The sequence below is a fragment of the Aquila chrysaetos genome, chromosome 7 (genome assembly GCF_900496995.4).
Source record: "Aquila chrysaetos chrysaetos chromosome 7, bAquChr1.4, whole genome shotgun sequence".
Classification (NCBI taxonomy): domain Eukaryota; kingdom Metazoa; phylum Chordata; class Aves; order Accipitriformes; family Accipitridae; genus Aquila; species Aquila chrysaetos.
In genome coordinates, this window is record NC_044010.1 from 21487215 (window position 1) to 21508269 (window position 21055).

Sequence of the window (21055 nt, forward strand, 5' to 3'; positions counted from 1 at the left end):
CTAGTTAAGTAACGGTTGTGTCAAATATTAAAAATATCCTGCAAAAAATAAGTCATGAGTACAATAAATGAATACTGGAATGTAGTCAGTAGCACAATGTACCACAAAGCCCAAGAACAATGGATTATTTTGTAATGCTGCAGTGACCAAACCTTTTAATGTCAGCAAAGTGGCACGCTATAATAATAAAAGTCCATGCACTCCTAAGATATAAGAAAAGAAACCGAAGAGGTCTATGGAGGTCTGACAGGCAGAAAGCGCGTTAAGTGCAACAGAGAGTGACAGAGTTTGATTCTGCTTGCCAAGAGCACACATAAAATTGTTATTTTCCAAACAGACTCAAGCTGATGCAGACAGATGTAAGGAAGCCAAGATAACAGCAAGGTAAGGCTAAAACTGAATTTCCTCTGAGAAGACAGTTTCTGAACTAACAATCAAAGTGCGATAGGACATCATAGAGAATAGAGAGTAAAAAGGCTTAGCAACAGTTATTGATGATGTATGAACAGAGATACTGCAGATAAAAGAGTTCATGAAGATGTAAGAAAATGAGATGCTATAGCTAAGGACATTTTCAAACAATCGCTTATCGACATATTCTGCAAAATATGTAAGCACAAGCTGAAACATAAAAATATAACTAGACCTACAGATATCAAAGGATGATACTTGGGTGCTAAAAATTTAACATGTATCTCATTAGTTTCAGGGCCCAAGGGTTTTGTATGACACATTCAACATAGAGACATATACAACATATACTGTACAAAATAGGCATGGATTTCAGTATCATAGGCACAAGACTATGGATGTTTTAAAGGAACTTAGGTTTTAATTTCCATTGCTCACATTGTTCCATCTGTTTGCTAACCAGTCACTCAGCTGTTACACAACATACAATACACATGATAATTTGGATGGGATGCTTTCAGGGTGTGTCTAGGAACAGTTGCTATTTTTCACCTACTCTTTGAAGGGCTGGACTGAAGTTCATCCAGTCCAAAAAAATAATCTATGTTTCAAGTATGATATAGAGTAAAAATCTGCAAAAGCCCATAATGCTCTCTCCAATGTGTGCACACACCTACCGTTCTAGACAATGCCAGGTTTTCCTAAAAATAGCTAAATTTTAATTATCAATAGAGTGCTGTTATCAGACTGCCAATTTTTCAGGCTAACCCTATAGGAAAGCCCTGTTCCTGAACTCCTCTGCATTCCCATGGACAGCAAGCATTAGCAAGGCTAGGAATAGTGCACTCTGCCCATGGATCCCTTCCCCTCTCCTCCAGCAGCTGTGTTAGGAGGGACTGCCTGTCAGGCTGGAAGCATAGCTCAATTCTCGCAGGGATGTGAGCTTTACTGGGACGTCAACACAGCTGACAACTAAAGCAAACAATGACCCCACCTGGACTACTGTATCCAGTTCTGGGGTCCCCAGCACAAGAAAGACATAGACCTGTTAGAGCTGGTCCAGAGGAGGACCTCAAAAATGATCAGAGGGCTGGAGCACCTCTCCTGTGAAGAAAGGTTGAGAGAGTTGGGGTTGTTCAGCCTGGAGAAGAGAAGGCTCCGGGGAGACCTTACTGCTGCCTTTCAATATATAAAGGGGGCTTATAAGAAAGATGGAGAAAGACTTTTTACCAAGGCCTGTAGTGACAGAACAAGGAGCAACAGTTTAAAACTGAAAGAGGATAGGTTTAAATCAGATATAAGAAAGAAATTGTTTACAATGAGGGTGGTGAGGCACTGGAGCAGGTTGCCCAGAGAAGTTGTGCACGCTCCATCATTGGAAGTGTTCACAGTGAGATTGGATGGGGCTTTTAGCAACCTGGTCTAGTAAAGGATGACCCTGCCTATGGCAGGGGGGTTGGATTAGATGATCTTTAAAGGTGCCTTCCAACCCAAACCATTCTATGATTCAATGATTTAATGATACTTCTGGTTGCTGGAAGCAGAGGCAAAACTCCTTATAACTGCTGAAGTCAGCAAGCTACCATGAGACATATACAGCACCCACAGCTGCATGTGACTAGGCAGCTAAAGTGAAATCTCTACATTATTCCTACTGGTTCCTGAGCTATTCAGTTTCCCTGCATAAACAATTTTTTCCCCACCAAAACTTGCAGCAGCAAAACCCCGGCTTGCTTTGCCCTCTAGAGGTGCGGACATTGCCCAGAAGGCATGGGAGTGCTGGAGCCCAGCCTGGGCACCTCAGGCCACCACGCAGCTGTGTTAACGTAGCACACATGGTGACTGCTTGTTTAAAGACATCCACTGGCCTCTTGTTTTCCAAATCAGATGCACATTTGTTTCTCTCTGAATAAAGGCAGAATAAGAGATGCTGATATGCCTTTCAGATCAACCGTGCATTTTGAAATGGAATGAAACAGGCTTTTAGTGTCTCCTTTACATGCAGCTCACTATGTGTTTTCCAACAGCACATTTGAGTTTTTATGCTTTCTGGCAACTGTAAATTTTACTCTTGCTGACAGCAGCAGTAAATGCTTTATGCAGAACAAAATCAACTCTGTGAAAAGTTGAACTCTGTTTTCTTGCTCCATAAAATATCTCTTGGTGCTAATGCAAACAGAAAGCTTCTTTGCTCTCAGGGAGAGGTGAGAGGAATAGAGGTGCTAGCTTCTTGTAGACTGCACGCGACTGCTTTTAGTGGCATTTTGCAGGCAATAAAAATGCTATTTTTCTTTGTAAAGTGTACTCTTGCTTTACTTTAAAAAAAGAATCTAATGCACTTGTGAAGTAAAAGCTGCTCACAACAAACCTAAAACTTTAAAAAATTCCATTATGTACGTACCAAACTCTATGTACATGCTTAAAGTTAACAACTGATGTCACTGGGACTTGTATCTGTATGCTTTTGTGCTTTCCTTCACAAGACCATTAAGCACATGCTAATATTAAGCCCCTGCTCCTCTGCAGGTTTTTTGATGGAACAGGGCTAGACTGCTTAGGTTTGTGAAGTACGGGTGAAGTCCTTGGGGACTGATGCTACTTCAGCTGAAATCAGTTACAGAATTCCTTTAGCCTTTGTACAGAAGAAACACGTTATCCTCTTTTGGATATATCTAACTACTGTCATGGCTACAAAGAAAGAATGTCCACTGATTTTGGTGGAAGTGATGGAATAAAAGGGGCAATAGTCATTCTACCATTAAAATAAGAAAGAATACTGGAAGGGGCTAAATGCAGAATATAAATATGATCAGACTTCAAAAATTAGACCTGGTCTTACACTTTACATTATACTTCACCATAAATGCCCAAATATTTAAATGTATACACCTGAAATAAACACTTAAGTTTGAAAATTTTTATTTTGGGGCAGGAAACACTAAACAAAAGTAAGTAAAAATTATACATACATATCTGGCACTTCACAGGTCCAACCATAATTAATGCCCTTCATAAACATTTCATGAAAAATGAATTTATGTCACTTAGCCAACTTTATTTCTGTTTGCATTTTCAATCTTTCTAGATTTTTCTTGGTTTCCATATTGCTGAAAGGCACAAAAATTTCTCAAATTTATTCAAGCTGTTAGAAAAGAAATGCACACAGAACATTAAGTAGTTGCTCAAATGTTGCTGAGCAGTAAAATACTATGATAAAGTGGCATCTTGCTGTGTCTCTATTACTTCTTCAGCACTAAAATTAATTTATGATCAGTCATCAATTCATTTACATGTCGTTTTATGCTAAATCCTTCGTAGCTGATGAATGCATATCCCTAGATCCATTAAGCTAGAGTAAAGTCTGTGCTTTATAATATGACCCTGCTAATTGTTGCATTACCATTTTTATGAGATACAAAAAGTAGCAGTTTCCTATTTTCTGAGCACATATTTAATCCATGAAACACATTCTACCTATTAAATGCATTCTGTCTAACTGCTTATAAAATAGGATCTTTTGCAATAGGTATCCCTAAGCAAATCAATATAAAGATTGAACTCTGCCATGGTAAAATATAGCTCATGAAAATGATTTTGTGTAATTTTCAAGAATTATTCCATTTGTGCTCAGACACAATGAATGAACAACTTTTACCATACGGACAGTGATCAGTGATTCTTTTAATCATGACCAAAACATGCCAAAGAAGGGACTTTCTTCCTTGCTGAGCTATACAACTTCTGGAGATCTTTATAATTTCAAATCTATGTAATTCCATAGAAAAAAAAATTGTTATCCATTTGCAATGGTACTGTTTACACGAATATCTCTCTGCTTATATCAGTTTGTATCAGTTAGGTAGAAAAGGGCTTGTTCTGATTTCTGTGCTGGTCAATGGGTGCATCTCTCCCCTCAGTCAAAATGCACCAGGGCTGAAGATATAACAGCTCTCGCTACCAGCTTCACTGGTGGTGCTGGGGGAGTAGAAGATAAGGAGAAAACCCCCAAACCATAATACTTTGATCTGACAAAACCTAGTGTTGCTCTTAGTGATTTCACTGAGAAGCAAATTAATTTCTTATACAGTCATCATATGCAATTAATTAAGTCTATTAAAGTAGAATAATATATCAGACTCTTCATGACCATTCATGCCATAACTCTGCACAGCAATTCATTATAAAGGCAAGCATTAAACATACACCCCCCCCATATTTCAATGTGTCTCTGAAGGCAAAAATAACCCCAAATAATTGTGAATTAACAGTCAAGTAGTCAAGTAAGCAGAAGTTTTACAGCTGCTTTTCAGTTCCCTCTTCTTTTTTTTTTTTTTTTTTTTTTTTTTTTTTAATCAGAATCAGTAACTCAGTATCCTAACAAACCATGCTGGGAATGAACCAAAACTTTGGCTTTCATTTCATATTCAGTCCCACAAATGTTCAAATCTAAACCTCCCTCCTTGAGTTTTCTTTGCAATATCTGGAAAATGTTAAGATATAGTTACTGTGCACTCCTCCTTTCTTTTCAATTTATTATACACGTCAACATTATGTCTCTGCCACCTGCAAAGAGAAAAGCTTAATAGCACAGATTAAATCCTTGTCTGAATCTTCAGTTAGCTGTAACTAAAATTCAAGGGCCTGGAAGACAACCCGACTTTTAAACAGTTTAAAGGAGCAACACTGTGGTTTCAGAGGAATTTAGCAGTTTGAGCTCAGCTCATACAGCTCCAGTGCTTCCCCTCAGAGAATCCCACATTTGGCGTTGGATGAAAACCTCGGTCTCAGCTCAGCCATAAAGAGCAAAATACCATTTCACTCCGAGAGTGGGTATCGTCAAGTCATTGCTGAGGCATGCTAACAGTACAGGGTGAGGAGACTCGCCCTGCTCACCGTACAGCAACTCTATTTGGAGGCACTCTGGACCAAGGGTTGTCAATTTAGATTTCTCACAAACACTGAATTCACAGGGCACACTTCAAAATGAACAGAAATATTGCTTCATCTGGGTCAGCTGTTCTCATTTGCCTCCATTTTTTAATATAATGTTTAAAGAACTGAAAACATGGTATATAAATTCCTAAGCAACTGCTGGTTTAAGTCACCAAAAGCCCTGTGAAAAGAAGTAGCTTATATATTCTCAGTGCAAGGAAGAAGAATTTAGTTTTTCTACAGTATTTTAAGAGCAATCAAATTAAAGAATGAGAACCAGCTTAGAAACAATGAATGCAATTTGTTATATACACTCCTTAACACCAGTAAATGCAGCCTGGAAGAGTTAACAGAAACAGATACACAAAAATTAAAATTATCTTTTGAAACAATTTGCCCAAGGATAATAAACAATTTCTTTCCACCCTAGAAAAAAACAAGCCCAAAACAAGCCCTCAGAAAATCGAGGTTTTGCCCATATAGTAACTGGGGAAAACAGAAGTAGTTTTGTTATTTGGAGAGTTTGCCATTTTGCAAATCATTTAGACTAACACTGTGGCTATATTTTCGTAAGGCTATAATTTCGTAATTGTTTTAAGTCAATCTAAGTGTTGGCTATACGCTAGAGGGGCAGTCTGTCATTTTGCTTCCCTTCCAGCTGCACATTCCCTTCCTGCAGTGCTGGCAAACACCTTGCCATGCGGTGAACCAGATCAAGGAACAGATCCAGCTAGTAATTAAGCAAGAAAAAGCAAAAGAAAAACCTTAATTTTCAGCTGGATGAGGCTACATCAAGATAGTGGTGGAAATGAGTGGGAGTGCATTTAACCACCTTAAGTACACTCCCAGTCTACATTACCAAATTCTGCCCAATTTCTTCAAAAAAAATACACCAGAAAGTTTTTAACTCTCCAATAATTAAACATTTAACACTCCAATAATTAAACAAGATTTCTAACTATTAGAACAAGCTTAAATGTTATACATAAAAGGACAAATTGTAATAAGCACAGAAGTCCATGAATTGTTGCAGAAATGCAGCTATTCCCTACTTTGTGCTAGGAAGGGTGGTCCAAAATATTAGGTGAAAATGCAAATGTGAAAAACATTCATTTTCTGATTTATGGATATATCAACATTGACATTTTAATACATACCAAATGGAAAATCTATAGACACCTGATTTTTTTTTTATTATTATTTATTTCTGTATTACCAGTGTAAAACCCTTACTGCATTCCTAATGGAAAGGCTTCTAAGCCATTAGTGAGATATGCAAAAATATGCAGAATTATAGCCTGAAGGAGATTACACTAGAAATTCAAGCAAAGTGACTTAACATACTCATGCACTAATAAGTTAACCTTCTCAATTCAGGGATTTAAACTTTAACTCTATGGCCTTCAGTTAGATCTGGGTTTCAAATCACAGCAGCAGAGATACAATTCTTAAATCTTAATTAGATTGGCAAGAAGTCTGGCCCTAGGGTGAAGGAAAACCTGGTAAGTGGGATTAAGCTACACACACTATTTAATTCAACAAGGGAAAAGGAAGGAAATTATAGGTATTGATGGTCCCTCACTGTCATATTCCTGCAGTGTTTTCAGAATGGCAATGTTTAAGTAAGGGTGCAAAATCCTTGGAATTTCAAAGGTCCAGAACAAAGAATTTCATCTATTCAGTAGTGCTGTGGTAGCAAATTGTACTGAGCAAGTCTCCCTTAAGGTATAACTAGCAATCAGTGCTCTTCCACTGAGATCAAAGACTGAAGAAGCACCAACTAGCTTTTATGAGCTATGGACACTATGTACATTTGGGTCTCCAGTACAGCTGTACATTATGGACACAGGATATTATATAGAGGCCCAAGTTCAACCTAAAGGGAAATACACTGATGCTTACAAAAAGTACATTATGTCCACATAAAATCTGTATTTTACAAAAAATGTCTTTCACTGCCTACATTTCATCAACAGCAATTTTATTCATTCAGATTCTGTGCATTAGTTTAGCATGCCTTTCTAGGTCCCCTTTGATGATCCCTGTTGTAACTTTCCAAGGCATGCAAAGGGTGAGAAGCAGTGAAGGATGGAGTGTCAGAATAATTAAATATCTTCACTGAAAGGGAACAATTACTAAATTCAGCAATACAAGGTATGTTCAAAATACACATTTTTCCTACATAAATGTTGTATTTACTCTACAGATAAATGTTGTGCTGATCTAACTACACTTATTCTGAAGTCTTTTAACTTCCCCGTGTTCATCTGTGAAAGCATTTACCCAGCAAAATATCTAAAAGTGCTTTAAGATAACATTTTTATGCTGCTTCTGATTCATGAAATGTATATTCCTAAGCCAAGGTCTTCCCCCTCCTTTTTATGTAACTGGCTTGCTTCTCCAGTAGACTGAACTTTTCATGAAAGCTAGGATATAATTGAGTTTTCTTTCAAGTCTTTAAAGCTTTTTAAAATTCATGAATTTTCTTATCATTTTGCAGCAAAGCAAAGTATTTTCAAATCCTTCTTTAACTTTAGTGTTTAATATTAACATATTTTAAATGTTACAGAAATAGAGTAGAATAAATTTTCACTTAGAAAGTGTTTGACTGATGATGTATTTTACTGTTAGGAACAAGTTGGTGTCACTGTTAACTGTGTTTGGTTACCTGTCACAGAGCTGTCTAGATTGTCCATACTGGAGCCTGGAGTATGCTCTAGACCTCTTAGCGGCCTACTGATTTCTACAGTTTCTTCTTCGATATCATCCTCATCATCATCATCATCATCTGGAACATCTGTTTCCAAATCTGAAATAAGGTTTCCAGATACATATCCTAGGGGCGGAACTGGAGCCTGAGGAGGTTGTGTACTGCTTTGGATGTGCCTACACAAACAAACACAAAAACGTCATCAGAATGGATGAGACTTTGTACCCTATGGTCAATAGAAGACAAACCTTTCAATAAGTCCTGAAGTAGATTTACAAAACATGCTTGTTAGGTCAAACTCAAGAAAAGACAGTTCAGTTATTCACCGTAGCTTCTAACACCAGAGTACCTGCACACTTTCCAGTCTTAAATACACTTCTCCTGTAACATGGGGAAGGTCAAGATTGCCATTTTACAGATGAAGAATGATGTACACAGAGGCTATGTAAATCAGGTAGGAAGTTCATGGAAAAGCACAATTCTGAATCCCAACCTAGCATATAAGTGTCTCACCCAATATTCCACCTTGCAAATCACACGTTGAGCCAAAATTAAATTTCACTCCTTCTGCTTAAACAGACTCAGTGCCCTTAAGTAGAAGTCACCCTAAAGAGAAGGAAATGACCAGTAGAACAAAAGAAATTTTCAAGTCCAATGAACCCATTATCAGCGAGGCCTTTTTATTTTGCTTTATTCCAAGCAGTTTAATAGATTTAATTGCAGCAGTATTAGGGCATGCATGTGTGAAATTACTGCATGCAGCAATCACAATTAAAAAAAGAAAAACAAAGATAAAAAACATCCACAGGATAGCTAAATGGCCAAAGGCAAGCACGGGACTTGGAGTTTCATTTGTGTGGTCTCTGAGAGGCTAGAGAGGAAAAGAACAACCATCGGCTTTCAATGCAGCATTCTCCCCAGCACTACAGGTACACAGCAAGCTGTGCCAGGGGACCCAGGCATGACTGGCCTTGGCATAAAAGCATGTACCATGCTTGAAATTGCTAACTTAGGCACGTGGGAATCCTTGGGTGGCTGTACATGAGGTGCTGTGACCTGATTCGAATCAGCAGCACTCTGGACAGGATCCAGGATTCTGCTGGTCTCTTGCTTGGACATCAGCGTAACAGAAAAAATTACAACTGTCACCTGTTTGGTTTCCTAGCTCTAGTATATTTTCGATGAAAACTTTGTGCTGTATTATTACCTACACTCGGTAAGTGCAGTAATTCTCTTTATTCAAAGAGCACTTTTTTTTTTTCATAACTTAAATCTATGAAATCTGAGAATGTCATGGTAAATGTTATGTACCACTGGAATCTCTCTCCACCTTGGTGTAGGTTTTAACTTATTGCCTTATTTGCAGAGCAAATGCTTCCCTTCTGATATACGACGCCCTTCTGATTACGACTTCTTGAATACTTTTTCTGCCTGGACACCAGGTTCTTAGCTATGCAGTGTTCAAAACACTGCACCAAAGGGCACTACCATCTAACTAACCCTCAATAAACAGTGTGATTAGCTCCCAGTCAAGCAAACTACTTAAGTATATGCTTAATGTTAAGCATGTGATAGAACAATTGAAGTCAATTTCTCATGTACTTGTAGTTAAGCATATACTTAAGTGATTTGCTGGATCAAGGCCATAATGATTATGTACTTTTCCAGTAATCTCTAATGTGCTCTTTCTTAAATGTCTAGTTGGCTGGTCTCTGTATTTCTCTTCTGTTACTCCTACAGTAACCTATCTGACACGTCTCATCTTGTTGTTTTGTCCCCCCCTGCCCCCCACACTGGACAGGTTAACTTTGTGAAAAGAAAACTAAGAAATCTTCCTTCCCACTGAAGACAATGGAGGACTTCCCACTGACTTTGAACATTTGCTGAACAGCATGATCCATGTCCAGCCAAACGATATTAAAGCATTAAACAATTCCATTTCATAACTACTGCAAAAATCACTTCTATTTGCAACCCTCAATATTTACCCCAATACCTGCTATAAGGTCCTAGTATGAAAAAAGGTTATCTCCCCGATTTTTTTTTCAGTTTCAGGCTCAATTACTGTGACCTTACACAAAAGCAATGTTAAAATCTGTATATTCCTGAGCACATTATGACATTTCCCAATCAATTTTCATTTCTCCGAAAAGGGAGCAAGACCTTCCCTGTCAGCTGCAAGAGGCTTTGCTACAGAGTCCTACTATGTTATCCACTCCCAGACTGGCACCCACAGTTTGTAGGGCGTAGAAAGGGTAACAGCTGCAAAATGCAGCAGCGATTGACTGCGCAGACAGGGTATGCATCTGTGTGCTGGCTCACAAGTCAGCTACCTTCAATAGGCCAGGTCTAGCTGCTGCCTGGGATTTGGGTCTGTCCCACAGGCAGGCCAGGGTCTGTGCTTGGCAGCGTGGCACTGCAGCAGGACCAAAGTACCCTGTTGATTGAGTGCAGATTGCAGGCAAGCCTCGAGGCTTTGACGGTGTCCAGGGAAAACAGCTGGCTTTGATTTGGCACCACCTGCCTACCTGCCTGATCTATTTATGGTAGCTCAAGCTGAATAACTCTGTGGCTTTATTTACCAGCAAAGAAAGGCTGCTCCTCCGCTGGCAGCACGCCATTCAGTAACTAGCTCTGCTCCTCTCCTCCGAGATTCGTGGGCTTTGTCTGGATAGAAAAGTTGTAAAAGGACAACTGCCACTTAGGGAACATCCAGAAAGCAACTGACCTTCACCATATCCCCAGCCTGGTGCAGTTGACAAGTTCTTTTTCGGTCCCTGAAGAGATTGCTTCTGTTTGTTTTGCAGGGGAAATGTTACTGTGGTATTTGCTTGCTCTTCCTTTAAATAGGCATAAAGCACTCTAAAACGCTAGATCCATTTTGTAAATACTAACAACTTCCTTTCTGCTATTTCTGGGTTTTTCCCTATGAATCAGAAATTTCATGGTATTTCAAACTACAGTCAGAGATGCAAATGCTTCATTCTCATGTGACACAGGGTAAAAGCTGCTACATTGCTATTTCAAGTGACTAGCATTATTTTTAATCAGGAATTTAGAACCTCAATATTTTTGAAAATCCTAAAAAATTCATATCTTTTGCTAGCATGAAAAGAGAGTACTCTGAACTGTACAAAAGTTATCAGTACGTGGGTGTTAACTACTTAGTTGAATGTATGTAAAACTCCAAAGGAATATTATTTTTACATGTTTTTAGCCAAGATTTAACATATTACCAAGCATTATGGTTTAAAAAGCACCTACTAATGTTTAAGGCCTTCACACTGTAGACACAGTTTTGCTATCTCTTCTTCCATTTTACTGCTCTGGAAACATTACTGAAACGTTGTTGAACACAGTCGATATTTATGCCATCAAGGAATAAACTATTATTATGCTTTCACTTCCCAGACCACAGGTGCCCCCTTCAAACATTTACCATGTCTGCTTTGCTATATCAAACTGGTAAGCCCTAGTTAATTCATCAAGGTGGGCTTGAAGCATTGGCTGCATCTCCTCTCGTGGAGAAGGTGTGAGGGTTGCAGTTGACTGTTGCCCAAAGGAGATTGCAGGTGATGAAGCTACTCCTCGGACAGGAGGTGTGGGAACACGATCATCATCTTCTTCAAGCTCATCCTCCATGCCCTGATGTAGGTAGGTCTGAACTGGCAAAGGCGGACACCAACCATCACTGTCATATCTAAAACAAAAACCAAGTAAACTTAGTATATACCAAATCTGATCTCATCCCGTGCAGTAGATGGCATACAGGATTTCTGCTACAGTTTAAACCCTCTTCATGCAGTTTGAGCTTTAACATTTATTGAAAATAGGGTCATAATTGCTTAAATTCTCCTTACCAAGTCTGTTTAATTGTTCTGGCAACAGCTAAGCGACTTGAACAAGATGTGCAACAAAAAATTACTGATCCATTATCACATTTGTTAATGGCGATTAGATAATGTTACGCCACAATCAACAACAAAAATGAACTCGCTTCCTGGACCATTAGCCTAGGAGAATGCATGAAGATTGACCTAGACATGAAAATAGCAGCATTCTTAAAAGGCAGAGTGAGCTTTATGTAGTTGCACTATGCACTTCCTTACTCCCATCCTCCCCTTTATTTGTCTGTAAATTTACTATTTGATTTTATTTTGTAGCTTAAATAAAAAAGCTACACTTTCCACATAAATTCTGGTCTTGCCACACTGCATATAGGTATCTACTATGATGTGTAATACATTCATGTCGCAGCAGCACTGACCCTAAGCATATGCTATGTCACAGCACCAGCTGATAAGATACATTAGCACACATGCTGACAGCTCTGCCAGCACGCCACCTCCTAACCAATCTTTACTGGGACTTACCTAGGCAGTGCTAAATTTCTGAACGCTTTCAACACACCTGCCCAAAGTAAATTAAAAGATAACAACTACCAATATTCTTCAATACCAAATTCTTCTCTTTTCACATAAAAGAGATGTTCTGATAGGTTTTTGTGGTTCAATTTTTAGTCTTATACTAAAGGTGTAAGAGCTGATGCTACATCTGATCAGGGCTAGAAACAGAAGCTTTATATTCTATTCTATTATGCAACCTTTGCCAGCAATTCAATCCTTTTCTGTCTCTGTCCTCATGACAGGACCTTTCAATTCAGTGCTGTATTACAGTATCATCCCATGACCCTGTCCCTTAGAGATACCAGCATCACTCAAGATGAATAGGCCCTAGTGAATGTGGTCATTCCCTGTGCGTTATCTCCCCAGAGTAATTCCCTAATCCGAACATAACTTTAGTTGTGCACTTCTCTGCTGACGATCACACCATTCAAATCTCAACACTGTCTACTCTTCCCATCTTCAAAACGTCCAGTCAGTCTGCAGTCCCTTGAGCATCTGCATACATTTCTTCTTAACTCCCAGCGTATTCCAAAATACCTCAGATTAGACAGCTCTTTTCAAAAGGCAACCAGACAACCAAAAGCTCTCACAGCTCCTTCATTGTTAAACCATCTCACACTCTAAAGGCCATTCCCCAAGCATCATCTAAGTCACTTTATCTTCTTTCCACCTTCAAGGCCTGCTGACAAGGTACACCCCTTTTTTTCTGCAATGCAGGTAGGCAATGCATTGCATTATACAGTTAATTTCTTAAAACAGTTTAAAAATACTCCTTTAAGGCTTCTAATTTGGAAGGAAGGAATTACCAATTTCCCTCGAAAAAATGAATCACTGCCAATTTTCTCAAGTGTGAAGCCGGGTTACAAAAAGGCTGGGAACACTGAGACAGAGAAGTTTCAAAACCTGTATTATGAACAGAACATTTACTTTATGTAAACCCCAAAGATTTCTAAACTTAACTAAACTACTTTTTCCTTATTCAAAAGTCTGTCGTCTGTATTTAAACGCACAGATTCAGGGTAGCTAAACCAACCTGACTTAATCATCCAAAATGCTGTGGATGACATATCTTGTAATTAAGGCCAGTATCACTTCAAACCTATATCAAGATATAACCATATGTAGATACACAAACTTACGTTTGTGTACAGAGGTGCAAATAAATGCTGCATCTTAACACTTGGCATTTATGAGCTTTTGAGTGAATGATCATTACCATTTTGATAACACAGAGATTTAAGAAAATGTTATATGATACATATTCAATTCCTTAGGAGACAATTAAGATATGACTAGCTCTAATTTGTGTTTCCTTGCAATATTAACTCATGACATTGCCACCCAAGGGTGAAGGGACCGTCCTATCTCATGCTGCTAAAAATGTACCGTGCAACAGCTCTGACACTTATTTTTACTCTCTCAACCTCATGCTTTGGTATAATGGCTTCTTCTTTAAAAGGGACAGGGCAGAAAGATACTCCTTAGTGACTTTTCAGTAATGCATAAATGAGCTTTGGATGTGCTTGCCTTTTGACCCTACTTGCTTCAAATCCCCAAATGTTCAGCTTGATAGCAAAAAGATTTCTTAGAAAAAGATTTCTTAGGAGAAAGATTCTGCACAAGTACCATATCTTTACCTAGATTTTGTTTGAAATGGAAAGGAGCGTAAGCCTGAGGGTTAGGCCATTGAGATTCAAGATTTCAGGTACAAGTACCTTTGACTTCATAATGTAAGATGCCTGAAAAGCCACCAGTTCTAACCTGCATTTTACAAAAAAAAAAAACCAAAACCAAAACCAGTCTGCAAGAAAAAGCTAGGAAACCTAACAGGCTACATACTAACTACACCTCATATAAATGATACAGTTATTGAAACTTCTGGAACCTTCACAGTGAATATTGATCACATCCATGTTCTTTTTTGTTTTCTGAGTAAATACAACTTGGTGAAAATGCATGCAACCATTTTCAAGTACTTCTTATTAAAATCTAAGCACCTTAATTTCACTAGGGACCTCTGATTGTAATTTCATGATAATTAAGTCCCTAAATAAGTTCTGGTTAACAAATATGACTCTCTATGTTTCTAATAATTTTTATTCTATTCTCAGCACTTTTATTCTATTAAAAAGCTTGGTTCATTACATTGATAGATTTTTTTCTTCAAAATAAAAAACAGACATGATAGATAAGGGGCACATTCTTTAACAGTTCTGTTCCTTTACACACATCATTGCAGCAAAGCAAGCTTCCCCATCTAGGCCTTGCCAGAAAGGATTTTTTGATGTAAAAGGAATACCTTCTTTACTTTTTCTAAAAACAGAAAATGACTATCAAATATATTGATATCCAGCAGCTAATATTGCATTTTAAGGTGGAATCAATAGTAAGAAAAAAAAATAACCAATGATAACAGTATGAAGACTGCCTTTACTGGGGTTGGCTCAAGATCATGCATATTATTAATGAAAAAATATAAGAAGACGATAATGAATAAGTGATAAGCATTTCCTTACTGTCAAGTTTATTAGATAAAACCAAGCAAAAGCATATTCTCTGAAAAGGGCAGGAAAGGGAACATGCTTGATTGGGAGCTACTACAGGAAAAGAGAAACTTCAAAGGCTCTGCAGTATATACAGGAGAAAATTAAGGAAGACAACACGGAACAAGCACAGAGTTTGTAGAAGACCACAAAAAAGGGGAATGTTTCACAGGAAAGAGCTTGCTAGGAAAACAAGAGTATAAACAGACTTTCTGCACAGGTTAAATAGGAATTTAAGACATCCCAAAAGCTACCACATTATATAAAATGGCTGCTTGGATTAAAATATTCACCTTTCCTTATGTGTGTTGCAGTTCATGGAAAAATGGAGGTGAATGCAAACCTCAGTTCTGGGGAGAAGATGGTAGAGAGAACTAAGTGTATTCTGGTTTTCTTCCTTACCTCTGATTAAGTTAGGTGACTTTTTTTTTTTTTTTTCACTTGCTGCTATTGTGGATTTTCTTTTACAATTTATAAGCTAATAGGCCACTAGCATTAATTCCTAGTAAGCAAAATAAGGTATCAAAATTGTTTAGTTTATTTGGGATATTCATGCCAATGAAACTCACGCCTGAATTCAAGATTTATAGGAAGACATGCACAGAAATATAAGTTTCTGTTTAGATGCTCACTTCCTTGTTTTATTGCTCTAAACTTTCACCTTTCATATCACTTTGCAAGAACTTTATTATGGTCTTCAGTTTTTCTGAATGGAAGTCCATTTTTCAACTGTAATTCACAATATAATTGCATCTGCATGTAATTAATTCTAAAATTAAAACACATTGAACTTGTCATACATAATATACGTCAAAGCAAATCAAGAAAAACAGTTTTAAAAAATTGCTTACTTTTTTTTTTACCTGATACGTCAATATTAAATGCAACATAAGGAATGCAGGCTATGATTCATTCTATTTTAGCATGTTGAAAACGACAGAAACAAGATCAACCCCTCAATACAGAATGACTGTTAGAATTGGATACCTCCTCAGGAAGTATGGGCAATGCAGATTCACTAATTTCAGTGAAGCTGGTTGCAAACTACTGTAGCTCAAGACTAATACTGTAAGTCTAATTTTCAAAATTTTTTTGTGTTTGGTAAAATGCACGTTAGAAGGTCTTGTTACAACCACTGTTAATGAGATATTACAAAAAACAGAGAAGAGTAATTAAAAAGATAATCAGAGGAAAAACTAAGTCTGAATTGTTGGGAACCTGGAAGGCTGCTGATTACCTTATCCTTAAATAACCAGTGCTGTCTTGGTGATCAACATCATTCCTTCCAGCTAAATAACAGATACTTTATGCAACTGAGGAGTCAAGCCTTGTGTCACAAGGGATTTCTCTAGAAGGTATTTCCATTTACCTTTTATGCTATTTCATTGTCCAGAAAGAAAATCAAAGTTGTTTGCCTTCGACAGCGTAATTATTTTAGAGAAATGGCTGCACATGAGTTTTAAGGATATAAACTTATAAAGACAAATATATGGTGAAACTATCTTAAATTTACTTTAGCTTTTTATAACAGAATACAGAACATAATGATTATATGCACTTTTTGCCTTGAGATTTAAACAACACTTACAATCAGGAAGGTTATTCATTTTCCCTTATATTTGCTTTGAAATTCTAACTCTAATACAACCTGAATGGACCTTCATTTTAAAAGAAACTCCACTGACTTACACAGTTAGTTACTATTCATTTTAGGAGTTGAAGGAATTGGTATAAACTGCTATAAACTTGGTACAAAATATTAATATTTATTTCTTCTAATTTTCATTATAAAAGTAGTGATGATGAATTCATGCTTACAACAGAGATAACACTTGAACTATTTTTATTCAGTAAAGCTATTAGAATGATTTTTAAAACTTATGTTTAAACTTTAGGAAATATTGATTAATTCATGTATTTAAATAGACAGAAATTTGTCCCTGACAGAACAATAATTCTCAAAGGCTCCAACAAAACTGACCACAGTAAACTATTTTTCTATACACTCTGATTTTCCTCCCAAGTTTGATAACCTGGTATTTCATATAATTTCACTTTATAAAAAGCATTCCATAATTTTTCTCTGTGCAGGAAATGTCTCTTTCCTCTCATTTAGTGCTTTTTGTGTGATTCTGTGTCCTTGAGAACAAGTTTAAGCTATCCAAAAATAAGTGTAAGGTTCCAGAAACTCAAGAGTTTTTTAAATAATAATAAAAAAGACCTATAAATAGCATGCCTTCCTCAACTGTGAAATTTCTTCTAAAAGCTGATGAGAAGATTATTATCCACTGGTTGATCTTCTAAAATTAATCCAATTTACTGTGGGGGTTTTTTTTTCTGTAGGCTTTAATATTTTTAAACATCAAAGCAGTGAAAAAATACAAGGAGCCAGATTATGTCATCCTTACTCACTCGGAGTCCCATCATCTGCAAGCAGTCCCAACAGAATTCAATTAAACTACATGTGAAGAGAGATACTTCTCAGCATGAGTAAGCAGAGAAGCCCTGCACGATGATGAAGCAAGGTCACTTTTATTTCTATCTTCAGTCATTAACAAGAGAAGCTATTCAAACATTCCTCCTCCATAGCCCTGAATAAGTCTATAGGATAAGGCTCGCTTTCTCTTTTTTTTCCCTAACAAAACAGAATAATATTGTCATTTAGCAAAATTAAAAAAAAAAAAAAAAAGCCTCATCTCTGCAAACCACAGATTTTTCTTCAAAAGAAAAATAAGATAATTACCCTGCTTCTTGCTGATCCACCCCATAGTGTTCCAGCTCTGTGCCTGGAAGTGGCTGCACAGGAGGGGGTGGGAGGGGAACACTGGCCCAGTTTGAACCATTATTTTTCTGGGGCTTGGCAGTATTTTTGTTTTTCTTCTTTTTCCCTCCTTTTCCACCTGAAAATCCAAAAAAAAAAAAAAAATGTTAGAAATATAATGTGCGGGGAAAAGCTAGCTATTTACATTCCTTTGAAAGAATTCTGATTCCAGATGGCATGCCCCAAAAAAGATGTATTTTTATCTCAGCAGAATCAGCATCAACGTGCTAATGCTGTTACAAGGTTATAAATAATAATACAATGGAATTGAAAAGTATTCTGAATAATTGCTGAAAATCAATTCTTTATAAAACTTCATACATTTGCACCACAGTAGTGCCCAACCAAGGGAAGACGTGTTTTGCTGTATCAGAAATATATTTACTGATATATTCATATCTGCTGTATGAATTCTTGAATTCACTGTTAGATAAAAATATAATAGACCATAGCAAATTATTTCAAATGTCAGAATCCGATGTGCTTATAACACTGTTTTGTATAATCTCCTTCTGTGGAGAACAGAGAGGTTAAGGACACAATGTAAAAAAGTTGTCATTAGACTCAAATCTTTCAGCCAGAATGACAAGTGTAAGCTGTCAAAACAAAAAGAAACAGGGTTTTGCCGATAGGAATTTACTAAGTTACGTTTTAAAAAAACATCAGGAAGCCATCTGCAATGTTGTAGGACTGACTCTTTCGCAGGATTCAAATATCTTGTGCTGTTACGGAGAAGAGTTCTATTTCTGATATACAACTCTAATGGAGGAGGCTGATAGAAATGAAGTGAGCAATGCATTTTGCTTAAGCCCTCTTCTCTTCTCTTATCATCCTTGTACCCACTTCTCCAGTTGAGACACTTCTATTTGTGTGAAAGTGATCTTACAGAGGAAGCTCTCATCCCACTTGTTTTGCTCTTTTATTTTGCCCTGACTCCTTTTTCTTGTCAGGAATTCATTAAGAGGAAGAATGGCACAAGATTTCAAATCCCTTGACTGCTTGGAGACCCATCTATTTATTGACATTTTGTTGTGGCTTTCAAATTCTCTGGATTGTTGGGTGGAAGAATGGTTTGTCATATGCTTTTTCAGTGGGGTACCCAGCTGGCAGTCACTCACCCCTTGCCTGTTGCAGAAAGCACAGTTTAATCCATCTTAGCCACTGATGTCTCTTGCTGATTTATAAGGATCAGCCAAAAAACCCCATGTAAAAAGTTCTCAACAGCAATGAAACAAAAAAGTCACAACTGACTTGTCAGGCAGGGTGGCACAGTGTGCACTGGCAGGCACCACCTTCTTTGCCATGGCTCTAGCTTTAGGCATAGAGAAATTCAGAAGGAGGTGCAATTCTAGCAACAGAGACCAGCACGCGTCATGAGACTTTTCGTCTGAGAGACAGTGGCTTTCTTCTGTTATCTCCAAATGTCAGCTGGACCAAAGCAGGAACGAATAGAGAGGAAAGAAAAAGGTGATCCTCTGATTCAGAAGTAGCCAAGACTTCTCTTTTCAGCTCTTGTTGTGGTTGCTAGAGACAGGCAATAAGTCCGGCAAGGTTTCTAATCAGCCTGGCTGGCAGCACGTTGCAAACAAGACTTTGCTTTGCACTACTCAATTCCAGACCAGAGCTCTTCCTTCCTTGTCTTGGAGTATTTATAGTCCAGCCAAGATCCTGTCATTCACTATGTGCAAACTGAGCTGATATTCCATCTATTAGGATGCAAGACAGGCTCTTCCCTCCTTTTGTAGCCTGGCAGAGAGGGAAGCTTTCTTGAAAAGGGAAAGAACATTTTGATCAACAGAAAAGAAACCCCGGTGATGGTGGCAATGGAAGAACAAATACATGAACCTTCTGAAAGGAAAATGAAGCTTTCAAAGCACAGGTGTGGCGGAAAGCAGAGTTAGAAGTAGTGTCACAAAACTACAAAGGAAGTATGTTAATTTTGATTTGTGGGACATGGGGGAATTTTTGAAAAGTCAGCAGGAGTAAGAGCCAACAAGAGCTAAGGCAGGAGGGGCTGCTTTGGGAGGAAAGCACATGCATAAAAGTGTGTGTTTGTATGTGTTGCAGGGAGATTTAAACTAAGAATACTCAGAGAAGAGAAATGCAGAGAAGAACTTAAGCTTAGAGATTAGTTGAGGTGAAGAGGAAGATTTTGGAAGTGTAGCATTTTGGTAATCTTAGGAGACTGGTAAAACAGGTTGGATATGTGGGATGCTAGTATGGAGTCACTTGAATTTGGGGGATTTTGGAGAGAAAGGTCAAAGATAGTGGAGCTATTAGAGTGAAACAGAGAGCTGAGGAACTGTTCAGATGAAGAAATAAAAGAAAGGAACTCCAAGGTCATTACTGGCAGGGGAAGCAGCCTACATCGTACAGCTGGGCAGGAGATTTCTCTTCTGTCCCCATCGGCAGAGTTACTCCACTGTCAGTGTAGTGGAACAGGCAACTAATACATAATGCCTGATGTGTGTTTGAAAACTGTTGCACCAAAACCTTGGTTCCCCACAGCAATGATGCTTGATGTTTCAGTGTCTCCTAGCACTGAAATTCAATTATATTGTTTAAATCTCTAGATGAATCAGGTCCTGGAAAAAGAATTTGCCAGTCGGGCTGATAATCATAGCACTGACATAAGCTGGGAGCTGTGCGAAGTACAGCCACAGAATTTACCTGCCTCACAAAGCAGTCGAGTTTTTAACTATTTTCCATTCCACAGTGGGATAGGATTTCTCATGATATTCATTTGAGAGAGACAGAAACTTAGTCAGAATAATAAGTAGTACCTGAAGTACTAACCAAGGAAGTGAGAGAACAAATCCCTGATCACCCTGATGGGGACTACGTAATCAAATCTGGTCTCTGACTCCAGTGATGCTCTAATTATTGGACTACTTGAAGGTCTCCCCCAGTTTCTCATGTATTACAGACATGATTAGCTGGCATTAAAGACATAATTAGTGGGCAAGGGAGAGCAAAATACTGACTGCAGTCCAATAGTCTGACACTCATCTGAGCATTAGGGCATCCAGGTGGGAGCTGCTTTGTTCACAACAGGAGTGCCCTGGTCACAGAAAGACTGGCTAACCTGAAGTTTCAGTGTGTCATCAGAAAATTCATTTCAAACTGAGAAACACTACACAAAATACGTTTCACTTGAAATATTTGTTCAAAGTCCAGCTTTTGATCAAGTGGCATTTTCCAATGAAACTTTGTATTTTCTGAGAAAATTCTT

At 37.9% G+C, this 21055-nt stretch overlaps 1 protein-coding gene across 16 annotated transcripts in view; it reads right to left on the minus strand.

Annotated features, from left to right (window-relative positions):
- Positions 1 to 21055, minus strand: part of ROBO2 (roundabout guidance receptor 2) — a 952677-nt gene that overhangs the window by 26455 nt on the left and 905167 nt on the right. For all 16 annotated transcript variants that reach the window (XM_041124896.1, XM_030020184.1, XM_030020193.1 and 13 more), the window contains 3 exons: positions 17746 to 17902; positions 11493 to 11753; positions 8012 to 8229 (listed from right to left, as the gene is read on the minus strand). In XM_041124896.1, the coding sequence (XP_040980830.1) occupies positions 8012 to 8229; positions 11493 to 11753; positions 17746 to 17902 (636 nt within the window). The remainder of the gene's footprint in view (positions 1 to 8011; positions 8230 to 11492; positions 11754 to 17745; positions 17903 to 21055) is intronic.